The 27580-nt window shown below is 44.8% G+C and overlaps 1 protein-coding gene across 1 annotated transcript; it reads right to left on the bottom strand.

The window, feature by feature from the left end:
- Nucleotides 1–17012: 17012 nt before the first annotated feature.
- ZIM2 (zinc finger imprinted 2) lies at nt 17013–24442 on the bottom strand (the record flags this gene model as incomplete). Its single annotated transcript, XM_017865352.1, has 3 exons — nt 17013–17854; nt 21699–21794; nt 24274–24442. Coding segments are annotated over 3 exons (1107 nt in total), but the record flags the coding sequence as incomplete, so codon positions are not given.
- Between the last annotated feature and the right edge of the window lie 3138 nt (nt 24443–27580).

Below are 27580 nucleotides of genomic sequence, written 5' to 3'. Positions count from 1 at the left end.
TTTGAGACAGGGTCTTGCTCTGTTGCCCAGGCAAGAATGCAGTGGTGCCATCACAGCTTACTGCAACCTCGATCTCCTAGGCTCAGGTGATCCTCCCACCTCAGCTTCCTGAGTAGCTGGGACTGTAGGCACACACCACCATGCCCACCTGATTTTTAATTTTTTTATTTTTAGTAGAGATGAGGTCTTGCTACATTGCCCAGGCTGGTCTCGAACTCCTGAGCTCAAGTGATCTGCCCTCCTTGGCCTCCCAAAGTGCTGGGGTTGCAGGTGTGAGCCACTATGCCCAAACAGAACATTAATATCTTATTTGGATTTTTTCCATCTCATTTTCTCTGCATGATATAATATTGTGAGTAGATGGGGGAAATCTCTCTCTCTTCTCTTTAGGAGGAAATTAAAGAGATTTACAAAAATGTAAAACAATACCACCTTTCCTTTACTAAGATTTTGTTTGGAAAATATTAACATTGTTCATAAAATATGGGTTCTTTTAACATATAATAGATTTGTTGCTGTTTTTAAGTTTAAAATTTAACAATTTCTCTGCTTTTATTTATAACATGACTAAGAAAGGAGATATAAACTGTAGAAAGAAACATTCTTCAGGGATTTCTCAATAATTTTTCAGTGGGTTGTATGCAAAGCCTTTAGATCAGAGTCCAGCTCGCAGGAAAAGGTTTTTAAAAGCTAGTTGTCATTCTGCTCGGGTCGCACAAAGAACTTAAAACTGAAGTCAGGGAGTCCTGGGTTCAGAGTCAGATGCTCCCACTTCCTCCCTAAATCTCAGTTTCCTCGTCTGTGACATGGGAACCCTAACAACGCCTGCCTTCGCAGTTTGAGAATCCATTGAAGTCACATCTGGAAAATGCCCTTCCAGAAACAGAATGTTATCATTAGTTTTTGTGAACAGACGGTATAAGCACTTGACATACAGTAAAACTCAAACGCACTCCTCCATCCCCAGGTTCTCCCCCAGGGTGAATATACTTAACCATTTTCTGGGCATGTGTCGGCACTGCCCCCGGCCCATTGGAGCATCACAGGCACCACATTGGGCATGCTTTGCTTTTTTTTTTTTTTTTTTTTTTTTTGAGACGGAGTCTTGCTCTGTCTCCTAGGCTGGGGTGCAATGGTGCAATCTCTGCTCACTGCAACCTCTGCCTCCCAAGTTCAAGTGATTCTCCTGCCTCAGCCTCCAGAGTCACTAGAATTACAGGCATGCACCACCACACCCAGCTAATTTTTGTATTTTTAGGAGTGATGGGGTTTTGCCACGTTGGCCAGGCTGGTCTCGAACTCCTGACCTCAGGTGATCCTCCCACCTTGGCCTCCCAAAGCGCTGGGATTATAGGCGTTAGCCATTGTGCCCAGCCTGCTTTATCTTTAATTCTTAGCAATATCTGGCATTTATCATTTCACAGCAGAACATACAGCTGCCTTGCTTTTTTTTTTTTTTTTTTTGAGAGGGAGTCTCGCTCTGTCACCCAGGCTGGAGTTCAGTGGTGTCATCTTAGCTCACTGCAACCTCTGCCTCCTGGGTTCAACTGATTCTCCTGCCTTAACCTCCCAAGTAGCTGGAATTACAGGTGTGCACCACCACGCCCAGCTAATTTTGTGTGTGTGTGTATATATGTGTGTGTGTGTGTATTTTTAGAAGAGATGGGGTTTCACTACGTTGGCCAGGCCAGTTTTGAACTCTTGACCTAGAGTGACCCGCCTGCTTCAGCCTCCCAAAGTGCTGGGATTACAGGAGTGAGCCACTGCACCCGGCCTGCCTTGCTTTCTGATGGTTTTGTCACATTCCACTGTATGAGCATCCCATGATTAAGCTGTCCGCAGTCGAGGGGCACTGAGGTCAGCTCAGCATGTCGCCATCTCCTACCCTGCATGGAGCATGCCTGTGCCTGTGTCTGGATTCCCCTCTGTCGGTGCTTCTGCCAGGCAAGCCCCAGAAGTGGAACCCCTGGTTCAGAGGATTTTTACAAAGAGTTGGCGCCAACGTGTCTGGTGTTCCCACCAGCATTGCAGGAGAGGCTGGGGGGACATGGTCAGCAAGCAGCCGAGTGCTGCAGAACAGCGAGGGGTGACATTGTTGCTGTTGTTTGGATTCAAGAACAGTCAGTGAAAACCCCATGAGGGAGATGGGGTTGGGGCTGAGAACCAGAGCTTTGCATCATGACTGCGGGGGCTCCAGCCCCTTCTCGGCCATCACTGGCTATTCGACTTCACCCGCATGAAGCCGGGGTTTGATCCACCTGTCGAGGGGGCTAATGATACTGAACGTGCCAGCGTGGCTGTGACAGTTCAGTGACGGGTTACATGGGGTGTGCTTAGCACAGGGCCCAGGACACAGCTCAGGAAACGGTGGCATCTTTCCCCACTCTACGCGCTCACTACAAAAATGGTGAAACCGGCCGGGCACAATGGCTCACGCCTGTCATCCCAGCACTTTGGGAGGCTGAGGCGGGTGGATCGCCTGAGGTCAGGAGTTCGACACCAGCCCGGCCAGTATAGTGAAACCCTGTCTCTACTGAAAATACAAAATATTAATTGGGCGTGGTGGCGGGGCCTATAATCCCAGCTACTAGGGAGGCTGAGGCAGCAGAATAGCTTGAACCTGGGAAGTGGAGGTTGCAGTGAGCCAAGATCACTGCACTCCAGCTGGGGCAACAAGAGGGAAACTCCGTCTCAGAAAAAAAGGGAAACTTGAGAAAAGCAAAAGGAAGACTGTCGGCATGGCCCCCGAACAGCGCTCATTCCCGTGACCCATCCCTGGCAGGATATTGCTATGTTTCGTCACAGTGGCTCAGCCAGAGGTCCCAGAGGAGGCTCCCTAGGCCAGGGTTTCTCAACCTCGGTGCTGTTGACCCGTTGGGGATCAGTGACTCTTGACTGTGAGGGCTGTCCTGTTCATGGAAGGATATTCAGCCACGTTCCTGGTCTCCACTCACTAAAGGCCAGGAGCACGCTCCCTAGCTGAGACAGCCAGAAATGTCCCCAGACGATGCCAAGTGTCCTCTAAGGGACACGTGGTCCCTGGGTGAGAACTCTGACGTACGTGAGCTCCCCGTGAGTGCAGGGATGTAAGCTGAGGGGGTGGGGCTGTAGGTGGGTATACTATGGAGGACACTGAGACTCTGTGGAGAGGCAGGTCCTGACGTCTGTTTGAAATGCTTGTTTTTTGGTGCTGTAAAGAAATAGCACTTGAACATAAATTTAATTGACTTAGCAAGGCCATTTTTATTTTTTGCAGAAGGGGTACAATCACTAGCAGTTTTGCCAGGAGAGTATACCAAACAAAGGAGACAGGGTCATTTATACCTGACACGTTTACTCTACTGCTGTGTCTGGTTTTTACTGGCTGGAACGGGACCTCACATTCTGTATTTGTCCCGACTGGCTAGCAACTTAGAACTTTCTAAAACAGGCAAACGTAGAGGAGAACAAAGGAAGGAGGAAGTCACTTGTGGAATGTTGAGAAAGGTAAAAACACGTTAAATAAGGAGGAGGAACAGGCTATGACTTCATGCTTGCTTGGACCAGTACAAACATGTCCGGGCAAATATTTAGGCTAAATTGTGGGAGCTAAGAACATAGAGTATATTGATCTTTTTAATTATGGCTAGCAGATATTTAAGAATGTTAGCACAGGTCTTTGCATACATTTTGCTTTTAAGAGAAGTTACTATTTATTTTTTATAAGATGGGGAGGAGTCTTTGAAGAGGAACCTCTATTTTACTTTTTACACATCTCTTCTCACACCAGCAGCAATGCTTCTGTGAAACTCATTAGCCAGTGGGGGAAACGAGGCTCACACCCTGGGTCTCTTGCCTTCGGGGCTTCACATGACGATGCTGTGGTGTTGCTATTTTCAGCCATGGAGTGGTCGTCCCACACAGTTCTGAGAAATGTACACTCTTCCATTTGGATGAAGATAAGAACACACGTGTGTTTTCTATGCACATGTTAACCTCATTTAATTCACACGACAACCCCACAAAGAGGAACGTTATTCCTATACATTATCTATAAAGAAAGCAAAGCACAGAGAGGTTAAGGAACATGCCTGAGGTTACACAGCTAGTAAGTGGCAGGGCTGGGATTTGACTCCAGGCAGCCTCGCTTCAGAGTCTATGCTGTAAACCATGAAGCAACCTGCCTTTCAGTAGTGAGTTCTAGCCCTGGTGACTTTCAAACCCGCTTTTTCATGGTGGGACCCTGTCATCAAAAGAAAACTGAGCTGATAATCTAATAACGACTGAAGAAATCAACGTGTAACTGGATCTTGCTGAAGGAAAGGGGTTGGATCTCCACCAAGCAGGCTCCTCATGCCTTGGTGGCCCCAAGGGCCCCATGGAGCAGCTCGGAGATGCCTTTGCAAGCTCTTCACTTTCCAGACACTAAAGCTAAAACACAAGTAATAATAACTTAGCAAGGACTTGACGCCATAATCCCTGTGCCACCTATGCCAGCCACCTCCCTTCACACTCAAGAGCCTAATCTCACTTCCTTCCCAAATAACAGTGTGCACAGCTGCCATGTTTCTTTTTCTGGAACTTCAGTGCACATTTAACCCCCTGCCCCCACCAGAGCAGTCTGGACAGCTGTGAGTCTGATGTTCTCTCTTCCAGGCACATTAAAATAAATTTCAGCTGGACCATCAATTGCGTTCACCCACTCACCCCAAAAAACCATCTCACATGGGTGCCTATATCCCACAAGGGAAATACAGTTACAGCGTGTTCTTCCTTGTGGATCTTGCGGGGAAGGAGGAGAGAAATTGCATTAGCTACGGGGACTCTCAGGATAGGGAATGGTGTGTGGTTGTGTTGCTTTTGCCTTTGTTGGGAGAGGCTCCATGTCTCCATGACATGGAGGAGGATGCAGTTGAAGGACAACTTGGCAATAAGACAAGAGGGGCTGAGGGTGGAGGAGGCTGTGTTAGTTTCGGGTGGCAGCTAAAACAAAAGTTACCACAAATATCATCTCTTAAAAACAACACACATTTATTGTCTTGTAGTTCTAGAAAGCCGAAGTCTGGAATGCATCTCACCATGAACGCTGTTCCCTCCTCTGGACACCTTTCCCCCATCCCACCCCATCTTTCCTTCACTGATTCCCGCTCAATCTGTAGACTCTGTTGTTCTCTTGCTTAACAGCTGCCCTCATCCCGCCCCGCCGCCGCCACCAATGGCCTCAACTCCCACCTGGAAAATAAGCCGGACTCCTTACCGTGGACTCCAAGGTCAGCGTGATTGGGCCCCAACCCACTTCTCCAAGTCTTTGAACACAACATCATATCCACTGCAGACTTCACAGTGACCTATTTTGTGCTACGGAAACATTCTTTTCCGACTCCCACTCCAGGGCCTTCGCACGCCTCCCACAGAGGGATGGTGTCCTAGGCCAATGGGGCAAGTATATCATTAGAAGACCTTGAGTTGCAGGCTCTGATTAAGCTGCTATGGAGTTGTGTAGTCGTATGCATGGTAAGACCAAAGTGTTAACTGTCAGCCCCTATGATAGGCAGTGTTTTAAATATGAATTAACTGCCAATATATAAAAAGTCAAGAGGTTTTACACAAAAATCTGGAATTCTGGCTTCCCTTGAAAAACTTCACAGAATCCGCCAAGGCTGGACACACCACCGACAGCTGGCAAGAGCCTACAGCACCTGCCTCATTCAACAGAACATCCATTTCTGCATAGTCACAGCATGTCGGATGGCACCGCAGCCAGCCAGATTCACTGACTGACGCATGGGCAGGGCCTCTGTAGGCGTCTGAGACCGAGATCCAAGCGGAAGACAATGCCTGTGTGCTGAATGCTGAATGAAGAAGTATTTGGGCATCCTTTCCAGACTCAGCTCACCCAACCTTTTTCAGTGTTTTCCTCGTAGGTCCTTGTCATTGTTGCTTTATCTCCTCATGCACCACTCCATCAGCGTCTTCTGCAATGCAGGAGATATTCTCCCACAGACAAAGAATGTGGCCAATCTCACAGCAGGACCTGCATTCGCCCTCCAGGGCTTCTCGACAGCCCCTGAGTTACAGCTGCTGAGCGCAGCCGCCTTCCTTCTCATTTGCCTGGTTGCAGTCCTGGGGAACCTCTTCATCATAGCCGTGGTGACACATGACGCCCGCCTGCATACACCCATGTACTTCTTCCTCAGACACCTCTCCCTGCTGGACATCTGTTCCACATCCACCACCCTGCCCCGGGCCCTGGTGGTCACCGTGATGAGCTCTGGGAAGACTTCCCTCCCTGCATGTGCATCCCAGCTCTTTGCCTTTGTCTGTTTTGGGGCCACAGAGTGTTTCCTCATCACCTCCATGGCTTATGACCACTGCCTGGCCATCTATAGGCACCTGGTGTATGGGCCAGCCATGAGTCCCCAGGTCTGTGTCTCCCTGGTGGCGGTGGCCTGGGGCGGCGGGATCCTCTTCTCAGCCTCCCACACGGTCAACACCTTCTCCCTGCCCTTCTGTGGTCCTACCGTGATCGATCACTTCTTCTGTGACATCCCCCCACTCATGCGCCTGGCCTGTGTCAACGCTGAGGCCCACGAGGCTGCCGGATTTGCAGCCAGTGGCTGTGTCATCATGAGCTGCTTTGCCCTCACCGTCCTCTCTTACATCCGCATCTTGGCCACAGTGGTTCAGACCCGTTTAGCAGCCGGCCGCCGGAAGGCCAGTTCTCCACCTGTTCTTCCCACCTGGGCACGGTGCTCCTGTTCTATGGCACCGGCAGCTCTGCCTACATGCGACCCACCACCCGCTGCTCCCTGCTGGAAGGTCGCTTGGCTGCCGTCTTCTACTCCGTCCTCACACCCACCCTGAATCCGCTTATCTACAGCCTGAGGAACCAGGCCATGAAGAGAGCCCTGCGGAAGCTCTATCTCCAGGTGCCATACTCGGGTCTGCCATCTGGATGTGGGAGGGAACCAAAAATCCACCTTCCCAAGATTTCCCTGTGGTCAGGGTGGAAGTGTTAGTGCCTCCAGAGACCCCCAGGAACACACCTATTCGCCACACGAAGTTGGATGGCAGTGAGTCATGCAGGAGGACCCTGACGGATGTCTGGATAAAATGGAGACAAATCCAACGTGCATTTAATTTAGGCAAATAGTACTAAATGTACCCAGGAGAGGAGAGAAAGAGGAGGAGGAAATAATTTAAATAGGGTGGGTGATTCCACCCAAGAGCCCACTCAGTAACCTTACGACCTGGACTACGAATCCAACAGGAGACTCTCCTCTCAGCCCGCCTCGGTTTCCATGAACCTCCCCATGTGGACATGTTTTATCTCGCTCAATGTGGTTCTCATGTTTAGTGGTACACATTTCTTCATCTAGCGTTTGTCCTAAATGCAGGCCAAAGCCTTCATCACAAGCAGCAGCATCTATTCCAGAAGAAAAATAGGCCATATCGGACGTGCAGAGAAATGGTTGGTAGTCTTCACGCGGCTGCTTCCTAAGGGAAAGTCACGGGAACCTTTATCTTTCTGCAATGTTTCTCTGATAGCAAACCCTGTATTTGTTGTATTTCTGGTTCAGCTGCTTTAACAGAAACAAAATAACAGTGGCCTAAGTAATACAGAAGGCTTGTTTCTCTTTTTTGTAATCATTTGTGCTTGGAGGTGACCCTGGGTATCTCTATGCCACAGTCATCCCGAGGCCAGGTTCATTCTATCTCGCTGCTCTACCATCCCCAAAGCTTCCTTTATTCCTATGGTGGGAGTTGGATCACTAGCACCTCATTTCACAATCCGGCTGCTGGAAGAGGGACAGAGGAAATGGAGGGCAAGCTACATGGTTTTAAGATGTGACTCTGGCCTTGGGCATTGAGAAATCAGAAAGGTTCTTTCTCTCTCTCTCTCTCTCTCTCTCTCTCTCTCTGAATTAGCATTAGGAAAACTAGACACAAAAATCCCGTTTTCTGAAAAAATGAGAAACTTCCTAATTGTAACTAAAATGATCAGTAAACAAGCCACTTGCTGGTTTGAAAGAAACGAAACACACCTATGTGTTCTCTCTCTGCCAACACTTGAATTCTCTGGTCCGACGGTTATGCCTTCTGCATGACTCCCATTAAGAACAAGAGCACCCTTAAATGCATCTCAAGTGTTGTATGTCCCTAAAGGCCATGACCGGTTCTTGGTTTTCCTTATCTCCAAGCTAAGCCTCAGTTTCTGCAAGTGCAAAATGAGGAAGATAATATCCACCTATCTACAACTCTCAATGCATTGAGTCACATGAAGTTTTGTAGACAGGAAAAGTTCTGTGGCACTCGGCCTGATCAAGTCAGCTTTCCTGGGTGTTGCTGAGTTAACTAGAAGGATTATATGGAAGGACCATCCCTAGACTAATTCTAGACCTGGCTCCTAAGGTGCCGGTCAGCAGTTCTTTCCATGACTGGCAAGTCTGAGGTCATTTGCAAGTTAAGGAAGAGAAATGTACCAATATCTGGCTTTGTTTGCTCCAGAGATGATTTTTTTCAAAAGATGTATTAACTGGGTTGGGTGCAGTGGCTCACCCCTGTAATACCAACACTTTGGGAAGCTAAGGCCGGAGGATCGCTTGACCCTGGAGTTCAAGACTAGACTGGGCAACATATCAAGATCCCATCTCTACAAAAATAAAAAATAAATACAAAATTAGCTGGGCGTGGTGGCACTTGCCTATAGTCCTAACTGCTTGGGAAGCCGACGTGTGAGGATTGCTTGGGCCCGGGAGCTCGAGGTTGCAGTGACCAATGTGATCACGTCACTGCACTCCAGCCTGGGCAACCGAACAAGAACCTGGCTCTTAACACAAAAACTTATTAACTGGAGAGTTAGGCTTCTTCAACGGTTGTTTCAAACGTAAGAGCCGAATGCCCCACATAATATTAAAGCTGATTTTCAAGGATCTCTTTTCTCAGTGTAAGAATGAGTCCCCAAAGTGAGAAAAGATCTGTGAGGGCTGTGGTGGGGCAGTGAAAAGCATTGCAATTTTCTTGACTCTTTGGGCCAAACATACAGGATGGACTTCTTTCCAGTAAAGAGGAGGGAGGAAAAGACAAGGACTTTCAATGTACCTATGTATGATCTGCTAAATGCACAAGCTGTGGAGTGTAAGTTAGAAAGATCCAGCCGTCTTTCATGGTGGACAGCAGATGGACACAGCTTTGCAGAATTGCAGAACTTGGGTGATTGAGATACCTAAACCTGGAGGTTTGAATCCCCGCCTTGTCACTACTAGTTGTGTGGCCTTAAACAAGTCACATCACCTCCCTGAACCTTAGTGTCTCTGTGTGGAAGATGGGGCGTTGTTACCCGTCTCACAGTGATGGTGTCAGTGACTGGTATGTATCGCTTAGCATCCGGAAAGGTCCTCCGGTCTAGGAGGGACCCTGAGGCTATCAACACTGGCCAGTTAGGACAAACCAAACTGAAAATAACCATTATCAAGCCTTTATTCACTGACTTCAATAACATAAACAGAGGCCCAAAAAGAAAAATGGGCCAGCTCCCCTGTTCTTTTTCCCATGTAGCGGCACCAGGTGAGGGTCAGATGAATCTATACAGGTGGTAGGGATCATCTCCCCGCCAGGTAACCCTGAACAAAGGGCCCCAGATCAGACTTCTCAAGTGGGGATGATTTCACCTCCCAGAAGACATTCGACATTTTTGCTTGTCACAATTGGAGAAAGGGGGTGCTCCTGGCATCCATTGAACAGAGGCCGGGGATGCTACTAAACACCCTACAATGCACTGGATGGTCCACAGGAGTCACCCAACACCAAATGTCAGCCACACCAGTGGAGAAATCAATCCCGACTGCTGCTCCCACATCTGATCCTATCACTCTCCCTCTCACTCGCAACTCTTCTCCTGTCTCCTCCACCAACACACAAAGCTATTTTCTGACCAGAGCTTTGCTCATGCTGTTTCCTCTGCCCGGACACTCTCTTCTCCAGGATCCCAGGCTGACTTCTCATCTGATGGTCTTTGCTTAAAGGCCATCTCCTCAGAGAGCCTTTTTTGGACTAACCTGTTTTAAATGAGCCCTCTTGCATGGTAACTCCCTACCCTTTTTCCTGGTTTTTTCTTCATAGCATTTACCACCTTATTTTGCTTCTTGTCTGTCTCCCCCATATTGCACATTAAAGTTTGAGAAATACTGGTTTCAAGAAAGGGTTGAAAACTCAGGATCCTACAGGGGCCAGCAGAGATGATCTTGGGAGACGAATAAAGCAGCCAAATGTAGTTAGTCTGGTTCTAAAATTTGAGAATTCCTTGGCAATGCTGAAGTGACCCTATTCTTGAGATGCTGGCTTTTTACGAGAAATATAAGAAAAATTCTATAGAAGAAAACTCACAACTGCAAAAACATGCAGAAATAACTAAGGAAAACTTGTGGCATTCTGGTAAGAAAACTACATATAAAGCTTTACTGATTGACACAAAAGCCTGAATGAATGAAAAGACAGTATCATATTCCTGGATGTTAAAATTAAATGTAACAATGTTAATCCTCCCTAATGTATAAGTTCATTGCAATAATAATCAAAAGGCTGGTTTTCTATTACTAAAGATAAATTTTAATCTGGAATGACAGAAACGTACATGTATAACTTCACATAAGTTTATGCATACATACACATACCCTTTTTAAAGGCACAATGATGGAAAACATTAAATATAGCTACAAAAATTACAAAGAATATAGATCTAGGATAAAACAGGGCAATAAGCCAATAAAAGCAAATAGGTGGTCCAAATATAGATCCTACATTCTAAAATATAACTATTTATAATTTACTAATAATGTTGGGGCAATTAACAATGAGAAATAGTGTTAGTTCTCTTTTCATACCATATGCCCAAGTAAATTCAAGAATGACTAAAGCATATTTTTAAAACTCCAGAATACAACACTAATGTTTACAGAGGGTTAGATTTCATAGGGTTGGAAGAAAATAGAAGGATTGAAATATATAAAAATTGAAACATTTTCAAAAAATAAAGAAAATGCCCAACAGGGAAAATCATTTGCAGCCAAGATGACAACAAAGAATTAAATCTTTATTACACAAAGAGATGGATCAAATTGATAGGAAGCCATTGAAGACACATAGACAAATGCTTAAAAGACAATGCAAAGAGAGGAAACACAATGGCTTAAGACGCTTACAGGAGAAAGTTCAACATCCTTAAAAATCAAATAAAGACAATGAAAATGAGATACCCTTTCCCCTATTAGCAAAGTTGCTACTACACACCCTACAATGAAAAGTGCTCTTAATACATAATGCCAGCTGGGGGGAGGGTGTGGAGGGTAGTGGGTGTGTGTGAGGAACACACATCCCCAAGCGTTACTAGCAGTAGCAGCAGTGCAAACTGATGTCATGTTTCCAAAAGCAACTTGGATATATCAAAAATCTTAAAAGCAATTATACACCTTCTGACCCAGCAATTCCTCTTTGGCAAATATATATCTTAAAGAAATTTTACATTTGGAAAAATGTTTAAGCACCGAAATGTTCATTATAGTATATTTATAACTATGAAAAATTGAAACTAAATTTTATCTCCCAACAACAGAGGAGGAACCATACATAGAAAGCACTGGGTATGCTGTGCGACTGTTAAGGAGGTGATAACCATAGACAAGTGAGTGATGAAAGCAGTTTTGTAAGGTGTAAGATTGGGTAGAGAAACAAGGTATACTATTGCACACATGGAATGGTCACAGCTATATGACAACTATCTATGAATACCTTAAAAATAGGTTAATACAGGGCTGGGTGCAGTGGCTCACACCTGTAATCATAGCACTTTGAGAGGCCAAGGCAGGCAGCTCACCTGAAGTTAGGAGTTCCAGACCAGCCTTGCCAATATGGCGAAACTCCATCTCTACCAAAAATAGAAAAAAAAAAGGCCGGGCAGGGTGGTGCACGCCTGCAGTCCCAGCTACTTGGGAGGCTGAGGCAGAAGAAGTGCTTGAACCTGGAAGATGGAGGCTGCAGTGAGCCGAGATCGTGCCACTACACTCCAGCCTGGACAACAGAGCGTAATACAGTCACAAGGGTAACAAAGTGGACAGGTATAGACCATGAAAATGAGATCTTTTCTTCAGCCACTCCCCAGAGGCAGCTACCTTCATAAATCTGGTCATTAATTTTAAGTTACAAGAAAACAGACTAAAATGTTAATGGTGTTTATAGTGTATTTTTCTGTTTCGGGGGCAGAGGGAGGGAGGGAGATCTACGTTTCTGTAAAGTAGTTGCCTTGAATGAGTCAAATATTACTTTAAAAGAAAATAAACATTAATCCATCAGAAATGTGTACTTAAGAAAAGGAAAGCGAGTTCACACAAATTAGTAAGAAAAGCATAAAGACGAAAAGCTAAAGGGCCTAGGTTATACACACAGAAGTTTTAAAACTTATTTGGAGAAACATGCATAATAACAATGCAAAAATGGATTAATTATTGTTAATTAATAATCACTTTTTGGGTTTATCAAATAGGTAAAGATTTTTTGGTTGTTGTTTAAGTGAATACATACCCAGTGCTGGCAAAGTTATTTAAAGGGAGTATTTACTTGGCTCCAGGGTGACAAAGGCGGTTCTTTGCACATGCAGAAACTGCTTAGTGTGTCTTGTCTGTCTTGGGTGCTGTGCTGAGAAAGATCCCAACCCTGTCCTCAGGTTCACTGGAACCAGAGAGTGGGTAACTGGTTAACGACGCCTGCCAGGGACTCGAGAGGGAGGGTGGTTTACCACCTGTTTCATACCTCTGGCCTTCCCTATGCTGAGGGCTACAAATGGCAGGGCCCCTCCAGAAACAAATCCAGCAGCATCTTTCGAGGGCCTTAGAAGTGTTCATCACGTGTCATCTAGTAAAACCACTTTTTGGAAATAGATTCTAAAAAAACTGTAAATACAGTACTTTATGCTTTGTTAATCAGTTTTATATAAAGTCATTAAAAACTGTCACAAAATCAGAAAACTTTAAACTTGTTATTTATTTATTTATTTATTGAGACGGAGTCTCACTCTGTCGCTCAGGCTGGAGTGCAGTGGCCGGATCTCAGCTCACTGCAAGCTCCGCCTCCCGGGCTCACGCCATTCTCCTGCCTCAGCCTCCCGAGTAGCTGGGACTACAGGTGCCCGCCACATCGCCCGGCTAGTTTTTTGTATTTTTTAGTAGAGACGGGGTTTCACCGTGTTAGCCAGGATGGTCTCGATCTCCTGACCTCGTGATCCGCCCGTCTTGGCCTCCCAAAGTGCTGGGATTACAGGCTTGAGCCACCGCGCCTGGCCTAAACTTGTTATTTTTAAAAACCTACACAAAGAAAAAATTATTTGTAGAAAAAATACTAAAATATGATAAAATGTGGTTGCATTTTGATGTGTTAACTGTGGTTTACAACTCTAGTTTATCACTGCTAATAAAACGTTTTTAAAAATAAATTTTAGGCCAGGTGCAGTGGCTCACGCCTGTAATCCCAGCACTTTGGGAGGCTGAGGTGGGCACATCATGAGGTCAGGAGTTTGAGACCAGCCTCATCAACATGGTGAAACCCCGTCTCTACTGAAAATACAAAAATTAGCCGAGCATGGTGGCACGCACCTATAATCCCAGCTACTCAGGAGGCTGAGGCAGGAGAATCACTTGAACCCAGGAGGCGGAGGCTGCAGTGAGCTGAGATCATACCACTGCACTCCAGCCTGGGTAACAGCAGGACTCCATCTCAAAAATAAAATAAATTAAAATTAAAATTACATTAAATTTAATTTAATTTAAAATATTCCCTAATTGCAGCTACTCGTTACTGAGTGCCTTCTAAATACCAGGCACTATTAGGCTCTTTCCTATAGATGAACTCTAGGCCTTTCAATGGTTCTCCCAGGGGAGGATCCCCATTTCCTAAGAAAACGAGATATAATCAGCCTCTAAGGAGGACCCTGAGATTTGACCTCAGCTTTCCCTGGCTCCAAAGCCCACCCTGTCTCTTCTCTGCCAAAGGTCTCTTCTACCTGTGAATATAACTACCTCCCTGGACTTGTACTAGTTGCGTACCTAGAACGATTAGGAAGTTTATTAGCCTTCTGTTTTGCAAAATTTTCTTTAATATGCTTAATATTATTTGTATAGTGAGGAAACAATACCTAATAAAACTATGTTAAAAATCAGAGTTCAAACAAAAGACTTCAATTAATCTGTGGCTCTTTCCAGACCTGACTTAAATCCTGTTATATCCTAATATGGGTTCATCATGCAAATTCTTCAAGGAGAAGAGGGTTGTGGAGGAGAGGTAAGTGGTTTACAGTCCTTCCCTAGAGAAAAAAAATCAATACAACTTTTAAACCCTGCTAGGATGAGGCTAGGAGTGCTTCTAAAACCTTCAAGATACACACAATTTGGCTCAGAAATTCCACTGCTGAGAATTTCCCCTTAGGAAACAAGACCAGATGCAAAGACGTTAGAGCAAATCAATAAGGAAAAATGCCAAAACCCCAAAACCCAAGGGCTACAGGGGTGGAAGCATAACTATAGCAGCAACGTGTATATAAGATAAACTGGCCAGGCACAGTGGCTCACGTCTGTAATTCCAGCACTTTGGGAGGCTGAGGCGGGCGGATCACAAGGTCAGGAGATCGAGACCCTCCTGGCTAACACGGTGAAACTCCATCTCTACTAAAAATACAAAAAAATTAGCTGGGCGTGGTGGCGGGCGCCTGTAGTCCCAGCTACTCGGGAGGCTGAGGCAGGAGAATAATGTGAACCCAGGAGGTGGAGCTTGCAGTGAGCCAAGATTGCGCCACTGCACTCCAGCCTGGGAGACAGAGCGAGACTCCATCTCAAAAAGAAAAAAAAAAAAAGAGAGAAATTATAAGCAACCCTAGTTTCCAACCCTGAAAGGCCAGATGAAATAAATGAGGACACATCCATGCAACCAAGTTCTAAAAGGAAACTTAGAAATGTACATCTGCCTACGGACAGATGTTCACAATATATGAGAATGAAAATGGTAGCCCTCAAAACAGTGTTTATGGTAGTATATTTCATTTCATAAAAATACAACTTTTTTTTTTTGAGACAGAGTCTCGCTCTGTTGTCCAGGCTGGAGTGCAATGGCGCGATCTCAGCTCAATGTAACCTCTGCCTCTCAGGTTCAAGCGATTCTTGTGCTTCAGCCTCCCAAGTAGCTGGGATTATTGTTTCGTATTTTTAGTAGAGACGGGGTTTCATCATTTTGGCCAGGCTGGTCTCAAACTCCTGACCTCAGGTGATCTGCCCGCCTTGGACTCCCAAAGTGCCAGGATTACAGCCATCAGCCACCATGCCCAGCCTAAAAATATAACTTTTAAAAACTATACAGAGATTTATGCGTTAAGAAAAAATGGGCACAAACTTTTAGCAGCAAGTATATCTGGGAGCGGGAAATAGAAATACTCAAAGAAAAACCAAACATATTTTCTAGTGTTCTTCTGGGAATGTATATTACTTGCATCACCACTAAAAAACTTAAAACATGAGTGCTTCTAAATTTATAGGCATGAGCCACCATGCCCGGCCTACAGTGTGAATATACTTAACATTACTGAACTGCATGCTTAAAAATGGTTAAGACACTAAGCTTTATGTGGTTTTTACCACAGTGAAATATAAGAATTTTAAATGAGTTCTTCTAAATTTAAAAATGTGAACATGAAGAGGAGTGTCTGAACTGTTTGACATATCAGGAACTGGGTAGGAACAGGAGGGAAATTCTGTATTAACCTCAGGGTCGCACAGGCCTTAACGTGAGAGGGGATTGCTTTAGATTAAGAGACTTAAGAGCTCAGACGATCAGACGACCAAATGCGATCTGTGGAGCACGTTTAGATCCAGATTGAAACAAGCCGACTGTCCAAGGACATCTTGGGAGATACTCAGGGAAGTCTGGTTATGGTGTGAGTAAAACGCTTTGTCTGAGGTGATTTAAAAATTTCCTTTTTAAGTAGAGGTACTGAAGTTTAAAAAACATAAATGAGTCCATTAAAAATATGTTAAGTAAATAACAGTTCAAGCAGAATGTAGATTTAGCAAAAACGGCAACGGGAGAAGTGAAATAAAAGACCAATCAGGCTATGAGCCTTCTGACCATGGGGAAAGAAGTGGATTTCATGAGACAGTGAATGAGGTAGGAACTACCTTAAAGACATGACAGGCGGAGGTGAAGGGAGAAAAATTATGGAAGATGTAGAAAGGAAGTGGTTCCTGAAAAGGATGGGAGCTTATTGAAAAGGCACAAGAGCCAACTTGAAAGAGCTCCCAATGGCCAAAGCTGCAGCCATTTGAACAAAATAAATGACAGTACCGAATTACAGCCCATAGAATACATATCCATGAATCCATTCTCATATAAAGAAATGAGGGCGGCCAGGCGCGGGGGCTCACGCCTGTAAACCCAGCACTTTGGGAGGCCAAGGCGGGCAGATCACGAGGTCAGGAGATCGAGACCATCCTGGCTAACACGGTGAAACCCCGTCTCTACTAAAAATACAAAAAATCAGCCGGGCGCGGTGGTGGATGCCTGTAGTCCCAGCTACTCGGGAGGCTGAGGCAGGAGAATGGCGGGAACCCGGGAGGCGGAGCTTGCAGTGAGCCGAGATTGCACCACTGCACTCCAGCCTGAGCGACAGAGCGAGACTCAGTCTCAAAAAAAAAAAAAAAAATGAGGGCAATCCTCCCTCATGATGAATAACACTGAAAAAGGTAAAATCTATTAGCTATTTTCCTATGCAACCAAAATATTCTTCGTAAGCTTTTCACCTGTGTGACATGTGAGGAATCCCCCCTTGGAAAAAGGTTTTCCTACATCCTTGCAACACTTTTTTTTAACCACACTTTGATGAATTTTCAAGTTGTTAAAAGGGTGTGGGGGCTAGTGAAAGGCCTTCTCACATTCAGAACACTCTTTCTAGGATGAAGCCAAAAATGCTGAGAAACGTGTGTGCCGTGACTGAAGGTTTCTCAACAGTGATTGGACGCAAGAGTTTTCTCTTGAGAATGGAATTGATAATGTTGAGTGAGGTATGAGGGTCGGCCGAAACATTTCCCACACAGCCGACACTGGTAAGGCCTCTCTTGAGTGTGAGTTCTATAATGCTGAATGAGATGTGAATTCCGACTGAAGACTCTGCCGCAGTCACAACACTGGCAGGCTCTCTCTCCAACGTAGTCATGTTTCCGCTGATAACGAATTAAGTATGTCTTGCTGCGGGACAACCCAGGAGAAAGGACTCTTGCTGCCTCATGGGCTTTGAGATGTTGAAGAAGATGCACATTCTGGAGAAAAGCTTTGCCGCACTGAAAACATTCATAGTAGTCCTCCTGACTATGAATTCTTACACGTTCACAGAGATTCGCATACTGGATGGAAGGCTTTCTACCTTCATTGCAGCCAGAAGGCTTCCTGCCAGAATGGGTCTTCTGATGTCTGTTGAGGTGTGGCATGAGATAGAAGGCTTTACCACACTGTTTACATTCATAGGGTTTCTTCCCAGTATGGATCTGTTTGTGTCTCCCAAGGGCTACTTGAGTACTAAAGGTTCGTTTGCAAAATTCACATCTGTTGTGTTTGTTATCTTGGGAAGCTGACTGAGGACTTGTACATATTCCAGGAGCAGTGTCTTCCTGGGGATCCTTTCCTAGAGGATCCTTGGATTGTTCACTAAGATTAGAGCTTCTCTTAAATTCATCACTGCCACAGCTTCTTTCCTGAGTGAGGGTCTTGGGGTCATTCACTGTTATAGGACTCAAAAGTTTCTCTTGGTTGCCCTGGTGTGATTCCAATGGATTGTCATGAGACTCTCCTGCAGAGACATGCCAGAAGTTACCTGCTGCTAAATTACCCTTTCCTGCCCCCAGTAATGACATTTCCATAGGCAGGCTTTGCCCTGGAGTTAGTGCTTTGGTTTCAGGTCTCTTTTCCTAATCTAAAAAAAAAAAAAGTAAAAATTCCTCTATTCTTTTTACTCAGAGAGACATACCAATATAATAGAAATAAAGAGACCAAGGGTAACAGATCTTATGGAGGTTGAGAGTTTTCTGAAAACCTAAAGAAAAAACAGGAAAAGGACAGAAAGGACAGTAAGTGGCCAGGCACAGTGGCTGACACCTGTAATCCCAGCACCTTGGGAGGCCAAGGTGGGCAGATCACAAGGTCAAGAGATTGAGATCATCCTGGCCAACATTGTGAAACCGTCTCTACTAAAAATACAAAAAATTAGCTGGGCGTGGTGGCAAGTGCCTGTCATCCCAGCTGCTCAGGAGGCTGAGGCAGGAGAATCACTTGAACCTGGGATTCACCCACAGCACTGCAGCCTGGACGACAGAGTGAGACTGTCTCAGAAAAGAAAAAAAGAAAGAAAGAAAAAGAAAAGACAGTAAGCAAGGAAGAGTGAGGAAGCAGCAGAAAAAATATCATCCAGGAGGATGGCGTGTCAAAAAGATGCCACAAATGTACAGAGTTAGAATGAGCAGAAATCAGAGAAAGAGCTGGGGTTGGGGTTTGCCAGCATTTTCCAAACCATGTTTGGCAGATCGCTAATATTCTGAAAAACAAATACCATGAAGGGGGTTCCATTGTCAAGTTAATTTGGGAAATGTTGTATGACACAAATCAAGAAATCAAGCAGATTTCATTCCTGTAGGATTCAGAACTTTTAATATGCACCTCAAACCCCAAAAAGGGAAGGCACAGAATGTGGCATTTCTTAAACTGATCTTGCCATGAAACATTTTTTTTTTAGAACACCTATTACTGTGGTTCTTCAGGACTACTGAGGAGACACTGGAGTAAACAGGTCAACAACCTCTTGTTCAGAATTAAATAAAGATTCTCCTTTCTTAGCTCCAAATCTCTTGTTTTACCCCAATCTACACTGCCAACCAATTCCCTTTAATTCAGTATTTATTAAATGCCTGTTTTGTGCAAGGCATTATCTAGCCAGATGGGTCAGAGGTCTGTAAAAGGGACTCTAATCGGACTATAAATGACGACAGGAGCAGAGATGGGGAACTGACTCCACTTAGGAACAGGAAATGATTAGTGGAGGGGACAGCATTTGGCCTCAGCAAACGGGGAAGGGGGGTGAGTTTATATAAAACAGCCTGAGCTAAGCTATAGAACTGTGAAAGTATACAGTCCTGGGGAGCTAGAAACAGGATTTTAGTTGCAAGATCTGTAGATGAGGCTGGGATGCAAATTTCAGGCCAGACTGGGAGGAACTTCAGTGTTTTGCTAAAAGTTTGAATTTTATCTTGACGGAGGTAAGAAGCTGATAAAAAAGTCCATGCTTTATAAAGGCAACTCTCTGGTAGGAAAAATACTGAAGCCAAGGGAGTCAAGTATAAGACTGTGGTGAGAGGTGATGAACACAGTGGTTGCATCCTGGCAGACACTCAAAGTATGTGAACAGAGTACAGGTAAAACAGCAGAGCCAGAACACGGCTTAGGAAGTCATCAGGAAAAGAGGGATAGCTGGGCCCATCACAATGGATTGACTCTTTTAGGAAGTGGTCTTTGAAGAGAACACTCAAGAACGGAAGAATAGAGAACACCTAGTCCTCACTGGCTCTTCTGTTTTCCTCACCCTGCTGTACATCCAATATTTCAGTATGGTCTGCCAGTTCTCCTTTCAGGGAATACCTCAAACCTTGCCACTCTACAACCATAGCCTCAGCCTCCATCATCTTTAGCCTGGTGGACTTCAATGGCCTCTTGAACTGGTTTCTCTGGCTTTTCCTCTTAAAGCCCGTTCTCCATAGGACAACCAGATAGATCTTGCTAGAATAGCACTGCCCAGTAGAACTCCCAGTGCTGACGGAAATGGTCTACACTTTTGCTGTCCAGCACAGTAGCCGTTAGTCACATGTGGCTATCAAATGCTTGCCATGTGGCTTGTGTGACTGAGGAACTAAATTTTAAATTTTATGTAATTCTTACTAGTGTAAATGTAAGTAGCCACATGTGCCTATTGTCTACCACATTGGACAGCAAAGTTCTAAAATGTCAATAACACTACCTCATTTCCCTGCTCAAAACTTCCCACCATCTTCGCATCTCACTTATAACAAAATTCTTTAACATATTCCTAAGTGGGCTGGCCCCTGACTATCTCTGTGATCTCATCTTCTATCTTCCACTTAACTCAGACCATATTGCCCTTCTTCCTGTTTTTGGAACACCCAAGCTCATTCCAATCTCAGGGTCCTCGCATTTGCTGTTTGCTCTGCCTGTAACAGTCTTCCTCAAGATTTCTACATGGGTAGAAATCTCATTCAAGTCTTCCACAGTGAGGCCTTCTCTGACTATTCCATCTTAAACAGCCTCCCATATCTCATTCTGTATCTGCTTTACACTCAGTTATTATTCGTCTATTTTTTAAAACTACTGCTTCCATTAGAATGCAAGCTCTATGAAGGAAGAGATTTGCCTGTCTTGTTCATTATTGTTTCCACAGATGCTAGGACAGTACCCTCTCCACCACAGAAGCCTGATAAATATCTATGGGATGACTGAATGAATGAAGAAGCCACAGTAGGGAAAGAAGAGAAGATAATGAAAGAAACAGAGAGGAGTCTTCCTGGTAACTTCTTGCATTTTGTTTGGACATCCCTTTTCCACTCACACAGAAAAAGGTGGAGGAGGGCTGTGTCAATCAGCACTGTACTGGACACAGCTACTAGTTCAGGAAAGGGATACAACCCGATATGGAACAATGAAAAATCAGGAGAGCTGGAAAAGATGTTTCTTCTCTCTTGAGAATGCAGCTTGGACACACCAGCTCTTTCTTGCTCCTTCTTTGTACACGAACAACAACAATAAAAAAATGCATCTAGGATTTATTGTCAGAGTTGAAGCCAGAGTAGAAGGAGAAAATGAAACTAGGTCTTCGATGACTTCACTGGGTCCCTGAATACAGGCCAGCTGATCAGTACTATAGGCTAATAATCCCTCTATGACTTTAGCTAGTTTGGGTGTCGGTTTTCTGTTAACTACAACTAAGGACAACAGTGATCCCAGTTGATGCACATAGTGACCCAATTCAAAGAAGGGGATTTCATGAAGATGGTAAGTGTTATTAGACTGTAGCCACAGAGTTTGGAGGATGTGAAGTCTATGGTTCCAGAACCATAAGGATGCTAGTGGGAACCTTTTGTGGAACTTTCAGAAAAGAGCGTATACGTGTGTCTACGTTGGCAGAAGTAGTGGGATGGAAACCAGAGGGTGGGGGTTAAGAAGAAAAGGGAAGGGAGCCTCTGGATGTCAACAAGTCTGAGGAGCTGATGTGAGGGAAAGTGGGAGGGCAGTGAGAAAGACAAGTGGTATCAGGCCAGGGTTTTTTGTTTGTCTCAGTTAAAAAGGAAAGATCTATGATTTCTAGCTGCAACGAGAAAAGCATGAGTGAATGGAAGGGCTGGAACACAAGAGTAAAAGGACACTGGCCACCCTGGAACTGAGCAGGAGAGGAACTGATGTTGCAGGAAGAGATGAGCTCCAGAAAGATGAAGGGGAGTACTGAGGAGAAAGAGGCCCTGAGGTGAGAGCACCTACCAGCCTTCTCCCTGGCCCAGGGGTCTTTGAGGAAAGCTCCCTGACTAGCATTTCCTGGTCCCCCCTCCTACACCCCGGGCTTCCCCCTCACTACTCACCTTGACAAATCACTGTATGTCTGCTATCTGTCACCATTGCATGTGATTCCTCCGCTTCCAGGCGTGAGATAATGTCAGGTTTAGAGAATTGGTACCCTGTTGGAGAGGAAGATTCAGAACTCAGGGTTTCAGTAACTCCCAACCCGGGGTCCCAAAGACTCTGGGGTAATAAGGAAGGAATAAACTCTTGCAGGAGTGAAATGAAGCCTGTTTCCAGCCTATAGAGATTTTACCCCCAAGGGACATCTAGAATGTATGGAGGTATCTTTGGTCGTCACAACTGTGGGAGCAGAGGGAGGGGTTCCTGGTGTCTAGTATGGCTGGAGGCAGGGACATGGCTCAACATTCTGCAAGACAGCCCCACAACCCAGAACGATCTGGCCCCACGTCAAGAGCGCCAAGGTTGAACAACTCTGCTGTGAAGACTAAAAAGGGGGCATGAGGGCAGTGTGCTGAGCTCTACACTTCAGCACCAACAATCTGACGTAGCTGCTCAAAAAGTCAACAGCTTGGTTCTTTTCCTTCCTGGGATAACGTCCACTGCCTCTTTAAAGGTCTTGAAGTGCTGCTCCTCCCCCTCCCTTAGTTTCTTGTTTCCCAAACTTCTATCATTTGCACACCAAATTATTATCTATTTGTCTACTGTCTGACTCTCTCCACTCAAACGTAACATCCATGAGAATGGGAAATGTCATCTATTTGGTAACCCCAATGCCTATACCAGGCCTTGTACATCTGAATTCACTGACGAGTTAATGAATGACCCTTGCATTCTGGCATTTCTATGTGCCATTTATAGTCGTATTCAGTATTTATTTAATGTTTTTCTTTAGATCACCTTTCTTGTTAACTTAAATACACTTATTTTATTTTTTATTTTTTATTTTTTGAGACAGAGTCTCGCTCTGTCACCCAGGCTAGAGTGCAGTGCAATCTTGGCTCACTGCAGCTTCTGACTCCCAGGTTCAAGTGATTCTTCTGCCTCAGCCTGTCCAGTAGCTGGGACTACCCAGCTAATTTTTCATATTTTTAGTAGAGATGAGGTTTCACCATGTTGGCCAGGCTGGTCTTGAACTCCTGACCTCAAATGAACCACCCACCTCCGCCTCCCAAAGTGCTGGGATTACAGGCATAAGCCACTGCGCCTGGCCAATATGCTTATTTTCAATGGAAGCTTTATATCAACCCTATAAATGGAAACCAATGTCACTCACATACACACACACAAAAATGGAAGGTAACATCATGGTAAATATAACAGAAACTAAGGTTATTGAGTGCTAGCTAGCTTCTGTTGCCTATCTAACACTCAGGGTTTGATGTCTGCTCTCTCTTTGCTAAAATGGAAGAATAACAAGATAGACATGCTAACACCAAACTGATATTCTCTACTTGATAGAGTCAGAAGGCTTAAAAGAAAATTAGAAGAACTTTTTTCTCACCAACAGATTGAAGGATTATGTCATGCTGTCCATGTACTGCCTAAAATAATCTTCTATTTAGCCCACTGTACTCATTCCATACTTAGGAAGACAATGTCCCAGGTGACATATAAGATTGCTATTAACACGAAACCTTTAGTGTTAAAGAAGCCAAGGGCTCACAAGATAGAAATGCCTCCAGGTCACTGCATAAGAGCTGGAAAGATAAAATTAATTTATTTCCTCTATTTTGATACTATTCCCTCTATTTTAAGTCATAAAATATGGTAAGCCAGAGAAGAGTGTAAAATATGCTGGAAAATGTACTTCCTGGTAACCGACAAGAACCAGAGTTAAACGTATGCATCCCTGTGCTAGGGTTGAGGTAGGATGTGTGTGTTTTCTCACCAGGTCTCTGACTTCACCAGGTTACGGCCAGTGGAACAGTGTTTGTTTCGGATTCTGTTTTTCAGGAGACCTCAAGCCTCCCAAAAAGCCACTGAAAAAGGATCTTGGCACTGGCAACATCAACTTTTCACTTTTCACTTTCAACTTTACCTGTGAGAACAGGTAAAACAATTTTGCCTCTGCATGTAAAGAGAGATTGGCAACCTCTGACTGTTAAAACTCAAGCCAGTAGAAGTCTTTGGAGCTCCTGGAATTTTTAGCAATTCCTTCGCTCATTCAATAAACATCATTTCGAGCCTTCCATTTTGCTGAGAACTGGTGGAGCAAACCCCCGTCAGGTAGCACATCAGAGTTTAAGACAGCAGATTCTGGAGTCTGCTTGGGGTTAAATCCCAGCTTTTGACAAGTAATTTAACCTTTCAACGACTCAGTGTCCTCAACGTTAAAAATGTCGATAATAACGACGATAAGCATACCTCCCCCTCATAGGACTAGTGAGGGGATTCAAGGAGTTGGAATATGTAAAACACTTACACAAGTGCCTGACACGTATGTAGTGCTCAAGAAATGTTAGCTATTTTATAATGAACAGTGAATTTGATATTCAAATATTAAAATATTGCCTCTGACCTGGGTTGAGACTCACTGACATGCTGAACCGCCATTACTGATGAGAGGACACAAAGGAGCTGAGAGCCACTGCTCTAGTGGGAAGAAACCAAGTCCTGTGGAGAAGGCACACTTACCCAGGGATACCAGGTTCCGGTAATTCTCCAGCATCACCTCCCTGTAGAGGTTTCTCTGAGCAGCACTAAGGGAGCTTAATTCCTCCGGGCTGAAGTCCACAAACACGTCCTCAAAGGTCACCAACTCCTCAAACACCAGAAATGCTCCTAAGTGTTTGAAGTCCAGGAACTATCCCAGAGAGAGAAGAAGGAATGTGATGAGAGGACTGAACATGATGCAGGCATTCAGACCAGCAGAGAGCTTCCACGTGCTCTAATGCAGAGCCATAGGCACCGGGCATTGCATCTTGCTTTGTCTTAGAGTCTGAGAGAAGTGGGAACATTAACTGAAACAGTTCCTGTTGCTAATTACTACAGATTTGGGCTGAGGGGGAAATAGCCTTTGAAGCCACTTTATAAAGATAGAATGCAAGCATGCAAATACTTAAAAGCTCAGCAATATACCTCAGCCTCAGGAATCAGAGTCCTGGCTCTGGTTCTTTGTGAGTTTGGGTAGGTTAAGCCTCAGGGTCCCACCTGTAAAACAAAGTGCTTGTAACATGAAGAAATATTCAATCTTGTTAATAAACAAGGAGATGAAAATCAAAATGACAAAATACCATTTTATACCCATTCAATTAAGTATTGGGTAAAACTTAAGTAATTGAGTAAAAATTAAGAAGTGGGACAATACCAAGTATTATATAAAACATGGATCCACTGGAGATGCTAAGGGAAATGTAAATTGGAAAACCACTTTTGATCCAGAAATTCTTTTTTTAATTTTTAAAAATTTTTGTGGGTACATAGTACTTGTATATACTTCTGGGGTGCATGAGGTGCTTTGATACAGGCAGGCAATGTGGAATAAGCACATCCTGCGGAATGGGGTATCCATCCCCTTAGGCATTTATCCTTTGAGTTACAAACAATCCAGTTACACTCTAAGTTATTTTAAAATGTACAATTAAGTTATTATTGATTATAGACTCCCTACTGTGTTATCAATAGTAGGTCTTATTCATTCTTTCTACTTTTTTTTTGTACTCGTTAGCCATCTCCACCTCCCTCCAGGCCCCCAACTACCCTTCCCAGCCTCTGATAACCACCCTTCTCATCTCTATTTAACCCCAAAATTCTATTCCTAGATATATTTGCTCATGTGTACTTAACGACATGGATGGGTAGGTATGTTTATAATGGCATGTTTGGAACATCCAAAATCTGGAAATAACCCAAACATTCATTAACAGTAGAAGAGATAAATATGGTATAGCCATACAATGAAATAGTATTCTAGCAATAGAAATCAATTAACTGGCCAGGCATGGTGGCTCACGCCTGTAATCCTAGCACTTTGGGAGGCCGAGACGGGCGGATCACGAGGTCAGGAGATCGAGACCCTTCTGGCTAACACAGTGAAACCCCGTCTCTACTAAAAATACAAAAAATTAGCCGGACGTGGTAGCAGATGCCTGTAGTCCCAGCTACTCAGGAGGCTGAGGCAGGAGAATGGTGTGAACTCGGGAGGCGGAGCTTGCAGTGAGCCGAGATCATGCCACTGCGCTCCAGCCTGGGCGACAGAGCAAGACTCCGTCTCAACAACAACAACAACAACAACAACAACAAAAAAAGAAATCAATTAACTACAGTTATATATAACAATCTTGATAGCCTAACGTTGAATTTAAAAGGCAGATACCATATACCCAAAGGAAAATAAGCCATCCTACCAAAAAGACACATGCACTCATATGTTCATCACAGCACTGTTCACAGAAGCAAAGACATGGAATCAACCCAACTGCCCATCTACAGTGGACTGGATAAAGAAAATGAGGTGTGTATACACCACTGAATGCTATGCAGCCAAAAAAAGAACAAAATCACGTCCTCTGCAGCAACACAGATGCAACTGGAAACCATTATCCTAAGCAAACTAACGCAGAAACAGAAAACCAAATACCACGTGTTCTCACTTATTAGTGGGAGCTAAACACTGGGTTCACACGGTCATTAAAATGGGACAACAGGCAGAAGACAGGTGATTTCTGCATTTCCAACTAAGGTACCGGGTTCATCTCACTGGGGCTTGTTGGACAGTGGGTGCAGGACAGGGGGTGCAGCACACCGAGCGTGAGCCGAAGCAGGGCGAGGCATCACAGGAATGCAGGGGTTCAGGGAATTCCCTTTCCTAGACAAGCAAAGCTGTGACAGATGGCACCTGGAAAATTGGGTCACTCACACCCTAATACTGTGCTTTTCCAATGGTCTTAGCAAATGGCACACCAGGAGATTATATCCCGCACCTGGCTTGGAGGGTCCCATGTCCATGGAGCCTCGCTCATTCCTAGCACAGCAGTCTGAGATCGAACTGCAAGGCGGCAGCGAGGCTGGGGTACAGGCACCCGCCATTGCTGAGGCTTGAGTACGTAAACAAAGCGGCCGGGAAGCTCGAACTGGGTGGAGCCCACCACAGCTCAAGCAGACCTGCCTGCCTCTGCAGACTTCACCTCCGGGGGCAGGGCACAGCCAAATAAAAGGCAGCAGAAACCTCTGCAGACTTAAATGTCCCTGTCTGACAGCTTTGAAGAGAGTAGTGGTTCTCCCAGCACGGAGTTTGAGTCTGAGAACGGACAGACTGCCTCCTCAAGTGGGTCCCTGACCCCCGAGTAACCTAACTGGGAGACCCCAGCAGGGGCCAATTGATACCTCATACAGCTGGGTGCCCCTCTGAGACAAAGCTTCCAGAGGAAGGATTGGCAGCAACATTTGCTGTTCAGCAATGTTCGCTGTTCTGCAGCCTCCGCGGGTGATACCCAGGCAAACAGGGTCTGGAGTGGACCTCCAGCAAACTCCAACAGACCTGCAGCTGAGGGTCCTCACTGTTAGAAGGAACACTAATAAACAGAAAGGACATCACACCAAAACCCCATCCGTATGTCACCATCATCAAAGACCAAAGGTAGATAAAACCACAAAGATGGGAGAAAAACAGAGCAGAAAAGCTGAAAATTCTAAAAATTAGAGCACCTCTTCCCCTCCAAAAGAATGCAGCTCCTTGCCAGCAATGGCACAAAGCTGGACGGAGAATGACTTTGACGAGTTGAGAGAAGAAGGCTTCAGGCGATCAAACTTCTCCAAGCTAAAGGAGGAAGTTCGAACCCATCGCAAAGAAGCTAAAAATCTTGAAAAAAGATTAGACGAATGGCTAACTAGAATAACCAGTGTAGAGAAGTCCTTAAATGGCCCGATGGAGTTGAAAACCATGGCATGAGAACTATGTGACGAATGCACAAGCTTCAGTAGCCGATTCAATCAACTGGAA

This window comes from Rhinopithecus bieti, unplaced genomic scaffold, assembly GCF_001698545.2.
Source record: "Rhinopithecus bieti isolate Rb0 unplaced genomic scaffold, ASM169854v2 scaffold_81780, whole genome shotgun sequence".
Taxonomy (NCBI): Eukaryota; Metazoa; Chordata; class Mammalia; order Primates; family Cercopithecidae; genus Rhinopithecus; species Rhinopithecus bieti.
The sequence above is the reverse complement of the archived record's forward strand: the minus strand, read 5'-3'. Positions and strand labels throughout refer to the sequence as shown.